Raw genomic sequence first — 6335 nt, forward strand, 5'->3', positions numbered from 1 at the left:
CAGCTACAGGACAGGTATGTGTGTTAAGTTCCTACAACAGCTACAGGACAGGTATGTGTGTTAAGTTCCTACAACAGCTACAGGACAGGTATGTGTGTTAAGTTCCTACAACAGCTACAGGACAGGTATGTGTGTTAAGTTCCTACAACAGCTACAGGACAGGTATGTGTGTTAAGTTCCTACAACAGCTACAGGACAGGTATGTGTGTTAAGTTCCTACAACAGCTACAGGACAGGTACGTGTGTTAAGTTCCTACAACAACTACAGGTACGCGTGTTAAGTTCCTACAACAACTACAGTACAGGTATGTGTGTTAAGTTCCTACAACAGCTACAGTACAGGTACGTGTGTTAAGTTCCTACAACAGCTACAGGACAGGTACGTGTGTTAAGTTCCTACAACAGCTACAGGACAGGTACGTGTGTTAAGTTCCTACAACAACTACAGTACAGGTATGTGTGTTAAGTTCCTACAACAACTACAGTACAGGTATGTGTGTTAAGTTCCTACAACAGCTACAGGTACGTGTGTTAAGTTCCTACAACAGCTACAGGACAGGTATGTGTGTTAAATTCCTACAACAGCTACAGGTATGTGTGTTAAGTTCCTACAACAGCTACAGGACAGGTATGTGTGTTAAGTTCCTACAACAGCTACAGGTACGTGTGTTAAGTTCCTACAACAACTACAGGTATGTGTGTTAAGTTCCTACAACAGCTACAGGACAGGTACGTGTGTTAAGTTCCTACAACAACTACAGTACAGGTATGTGTGTTAAGTTCCTACAACAGCTACAGGACAGGTATGTGTGTTAAGTTCCTACAACAGCTACAGGACAGGTATGTGTGTTAAGTTCCTACAACAACTACAGTACAGGTATACATGACACAAAGCAGAAAACGGAAATTTTATCCAATATAATATTGTAAGAATACAAGGAAGAATTCCCACAAATAGCCTCCACAATGTCTGTAATCACCCGATCTAATCTTTAAATAGCCTCCACAATGTCTGTAATCACCCGATCTAATCTTTAAATAGCCTCCACAATGTCTATAATCACCTGATCTAATCTTTAAAAAGCCTCCACAATGTCTGTAATCACCCGATCTAATCTTTAAATAGCCTCCACAATGTCTGTAATCACCCGATCTAATCTTTAAATAGCCTCCACAATGTGTATAACCAGCAGATCTAATCTTTAAATAGCCTCCACAATGTCTGTAATCACCCGATCTAATCTTTAAATAGCCTCCACAATGTCTGTAATCACCAGATCTAATCTTTAAATAGCCTCCACAATGTGTATAATCACCCGATCTAATCTTTAAATAGCCTCCACAATGTCTGTAATCACCCGATCTAATCTTTAAATAGCCTCCACAATGTGTATAACCAGCAGATCTAATCTTTAAATAGCCTCCACAATGTCTGTAATCACCCGATCTAATCTTTAAATAGCCTCCACAATGTCTATAATCACCTGATCTAATCTTTAAATAGCCTCCACAATGTCTATAATCACCAGATCTAATCTTTAAATAGCCTCCACAATGTCTGTAATCACCCGATCTAACCTTTAAATAGCCTCCACAATGTCTGTAATCACCCGATCTAATCTTTAAATAGCCTCCACAATGTCTGTAATCACCAGATCTAATCTTTAAATAGCCTCCACAATGTCTGTAATCACCCGATCTAACCTTTAAATAGCCTCCACAATGTATATAACCAGCAGATCTAATCTTTAAATAGCCTCCACAATGTCTGTAATCACCCGATCTAATCTTTAAATAGCCTCCACAATGTCTGTAATCACCAGATCTAATCTTTAAATAGCCTCCACAATGTCTATAATACCCGATCTAATCTTTAAATAGCCTCCACAATGTCTCTAATCACCCGATCTAATCTTTAAATAGCCTCCACAATGTGTATAATCACCCGACCTAATCTTTAAATAGCCTCCACAATGTGTATAATCACCAGATCTAATCTTTAAATAGCCTCCACAATGTCTATAATACCCGATCTAACCTTTAAATAGCCTCCACAATGTCTATAATCGCCTGGGTTAGACACACTTTTGATTAATCGTAAACTTTCAGTTTCTTCATTTATGAATCGTGGGTCATGGCATTTCTCTCTCTTGGTTACAGTTGTAACATTTATGAATCGTGGGTCATGGCATTTCTCTCTCTTGGTTACAGCTGTAACATTTATGAATCGTGGGTCACTGCATTTCTCTCTCTTGGTTACAGTTGTAACATTTAATACTGAAGCGGGATCTGGAGAAGGAAGGCGTGTAGAAAATCATTCTTCTACGCAAATTAACTTATTTGGATTAACATACAATTATCTTATTTGGATTATCATACAATTAACATTTGGATTAACATACAATTCTCTTATTTGGATTAACATACAATTAACTTATTTGGATTAACATACAATTAAATTATTTGGATTAACATGCAATTAGCTTATTTGGATTATCATACAATTAACTTGTCTGGATTAACATACAATTAACTTGTCTGGATTAACATACAATTAACTTGTCTGGATTAACATACAGGATAGCCGAGAATGAGAAGAAGAGAGCTGGATTTCCCTCGGACGTTATCGACGCTGTTCCTGTACGGAGGAGAGGAAGTAAAGATGCCTCGTCTATAACGAGTCGGACATTATCACAGATTACCCAGAGGATCACTACCTTTGTGGATGAAGGTAAACAATTTGGCTTTAATTGTAGGAGTCTGGTGGTCAAGATTTAGTAAATAGAATTATGTGTTGTTTATGATTAAATATATTCAAAATTGATCCCTGGGAATGAGTTTATGCAGACTTTATCTGTGTAATCAATCAGTGTGTTTGGCTTTTGAAGGCATCCATCTCTCTGACATCATCATTAAGAAATATTAAATTTTGATGTGCCCGTATTCAGAGATTCGGGAGCATGTAGTTTTTAGCTCACCTGAACTAAAAGCTCAAGTGATCTTTTTTGATCACCCGTATTCCGGCGTCCATCCGTTTGTTCGTCTGTCCGTCCGTCTGTAAACTTTTAACATTTTTGACTTCTTCTCAAAAACCACTTGGCCAATTTCAACCAAAGTTGGCACAAATCATCCTTAGGTAAAGGGAATTCTAAATTGTTAAAATAAAGGGCCAGACCACCGTCCAAGGGGAGATAATGAAGAAAAGGTAAAAATAGGGTAGGGTCATTAAAAAATCTTCTTCTCAAGAACCACTGGGCCAGAAAAGATGAAATTTATAGATAAGCTTTCTTAGGTAATGCAGATTCTAAATTGTTAAAATCATAGCCCCCGTGGGTTGGATGCCCGGGGCCACAATAGGGGATCAAAGTTTTACATACAAATATATAGGGAAAATCTTTAAAAATCTTCTTCTCAAGAATCACTAAGCCAGAAGAGCTGATATTTACATGAAAGCTTTCTGACACAGTGCGGATTCAAGTTTGTTCAAATCATGGTCCCCGGGGGTCTGATGGGGCCACAATAGGGGATCAAAGTTTTGCATACAAATATATAGGGAAAATATTTAAAAATCTTCTTCTCAAGAACCATTAAGCCAGAAAAGCTGAGATTTATATGAAAGCTTCCTAATATAGTGCAGATTCTAAATTGTTAAAATCATGGTCCCCGGGGGTCGGATGGGGCCACAATAGGGGATCAAAGTTTTGCATACAAATATATAGGGAAAATCTTTAAAAATCTTCTTCTCAAGAACCACTGAGTCAGAAAAGCTGAGATTTATTTGAAAGCTTTCTGATATAATGCAGATTATAAATTGTTAAAATCATGGTCACCGGGGGTCGGATGGGGCCACAATAGGGGATCAAAGTTTTACATACAAATATATAGGGAAAATCTTTAAAAATCTTCTTCTCAAGAACCGCTGAGCCAGAAAAGCTGAGATTTATATGAAAGCTTCCTGATAGAGTGCAGATTCAGGTTTGTTAAAATCATGGTCCCCGGGAGTCGGATGGGGCCACAATAGGGGATCAAAGTTTTACATACAACTATATAGGGAAAATCTTTAAAAATCTTTTTCTCAAGAACCACTGAGCCAGAAAAGCTGATATTTACATGAAAGCTTTCTGACACAGTGCAGATTCAAGTTTGTTCAAATCATGGTCCCCAAGGGTCGGATGGGGCCACAATAGGGGATCAAAGTTTTACATACAAATATATAGGGAAAATCTTTAAAAAATCTTCTTCTCAAGAACCGCTGAGCCAGAAAAGTTGAGATTTATATGAAAGCTTCCTGATATAGTGCAGATTCAAGTTTGTTCAAATCATGGTCCCCGGGGGTCGGATGGGGCCACAATAGGGGATCAAAGTTTTACATACAAATATATAGGGAAAATATTTAAAAATCTTCTTCTCAAGAACCATTAAGCCAGAAAAGCTGAGATTTATATGAAAGCTTCCTTATATAGTGCAGATTCTAAATTGTTAAAATCATGGTCCCCGGGGGTCGGATGGGGCCACAATAGGGGATCAAAGTTTTGCATACAAATATATAGGGAAAATCTTTAAAAATCTTCTTCTCAAGAATCACTAAGCCAGAAGAGCTGATATTTACATGAAAGCTTTCTGACACAGTGCGGATTCAAGTTTGTTCAAATCATGGTCCCCGGGGGTCGGATGGGGCCACAATAGGGGATCAAAGTTTTGCATACAAATATATAGGGAAAATATTTAAAAATCTTCTTCTCAAGAACCATTAAGCCAGAAAAGCTGAGATTTATATGAAAGCTTCCTAATATAGTGCAGATTCTAAATTGTTAAAATCATGGTCCCCGGGGGTCGGATGGGGCCACAATAGGGGATCAAAGTTTTGCATACAAATATATAGGGAAAATCTTTAAAAATTTTCTTCTCAAGAACCACTGAGTCAGAAAAGCTGAGATTTATTTGAAAGCTTTCTGATATAATGCAGATTATAAATTGTTAAAATCATGGTCACCGGGGGTCGGATGGGGCCACAATAGGGGATCAAAGTTTTACATACAAATATATAGGGAAAATCTTTAAAAATCTTCTTCTCAAGAACCGCTGAGCCAGAAAAGCTGAGATTTATATGAAAGCTTCCTGATAGAGTGCAGATTCAAGTTTGTTCAAATCATGGTCCCCGGGGGTCGGATGGGGCCACAATAGGGGATCAAAGTTTTGCATACAAATATATAGGGAAAATATTTAAAAATCTTCTTCTCAAGAACCATTAAGCCAGAAAAGCTGAGATTTATATGAAAGCTTCCTGATATAGTGCAGATTCTAAATTGTTAAAATCATGGTCCCCGGGGGTCGGATGGGGCCACAATAGGGGATCAAAGTTTTGCATACAAATATATAGGGAAAATCTTTAAAAATCTTCTTCTCAAGAACCACTGAGTCAGAAAAGCTGAGATTTATTTGAAAGCTTTCTGATATAATGCAGATTATAAATTGTTAAAATCATGGTCTCCGGGGGTCGGATGGGGCCACAATAGGGGATCAAAGTTTTGCATACAACTATATAGGGAAAATCTTTAAAAATCTTCTTCTCAAGAACCACTGAGTCAGAAAAGCTGAGATTTATTTGAAAGCTTTCTGATATAATGCAGATTATAAATTGTTAAAATCATGGTCTCCGGGGGTCGGATGGGGCCACAATAGGGGATCAAAGTTTTACATACAACTATATAGGGAAAATCTTTAAAAATCTTCTTCTCAAGAACCGCTGAGCCAGAAAAGCTGAGATTTATATGAAAGCTTCCTGATATAGTGCAGATTCAGGTTTGTTAAAATCATGGTCCCCGGGGGTCGGATGGGGCCACAATAGGGGATCAAAGTTTTACATACAACTATATAGGGAAAATCTTTAAAAATCTTCTTCTCAAGAACCACTAAGCCAGAAAAGCTGATATTTACATGAAAGCTTTCTGACACAGTGCAGATTCAAGTTTGTTCAAATCATGGTCCCCGGGGGTCGGATGGGGCCACAATAGGGGATCAAAGTTTTACATACAAATATATAGGGAAAATCTTTAAAAAATCTTCTTCTCAAGAACCGCTGAGCCAGAAAAGTTGAGATTTATATGAAAGCTTCCTGATATAGTGCAGATTCAGGTTTGTTAAAATCATGGTCCCCAAGGGTCGGATGGGGCCACAATAGGGGATGAAAGTTTTACATACAAATATATAGGGAAAATCTTTAAAAAATCTTCTTCTCAAGAACCGCTGAGCCAGAAAAGTTGAGATTTATATGAAAGCTTCCTGATATAGTGCAGATTGAAGTTTGTTCAAATCATGGTCCCCGGGGGTCGGAT

The 6335-nt window shown here is 37.8% G+C and overlaps 1 protein-coding gene across 15 annotated transcripts in view; it reads left to right on the top strand.

The window, feature by feature from the left end:
• LOC125673035 (intermembrane lipid transfer protein VPS13A-like) overlaps window positions 1-6335 on the top strand; it is a 159597-nt gene that overhangs the window by 48309 nt on the left and 104953 nt on the right. For all 15 annotated transcript variants that reach the window (XM_056159636.1, XM_056159629.1, XM_056159634.1 and 12 more), the window contains one exon: window positions 2580-2731. In XM_056159636.1, coding sequence (XP_056015611.1) covers window positions 2580-2731 — 152 coding nt within the window. The remainder of the gene's footprint in view (window positions 1-2579; window positions 2732-6335) is intronic.

The sequence above is a fragment of the Ostrea edulis genome, chromosome 3 (genome assembly GCF_947568905.1).
Source record: "Ostrea edulis chromosome 3, xbOstEdul1.1, whole genome shotgun sequence".
In the NCBI taxonomy this organism is placed as follows: domain Eukaryota; kingdom Metazoa; phylum Mollusca; class Bivalvia; order Ostreida; family Ostreidae; genus Ostrea; species Ostrea edulis.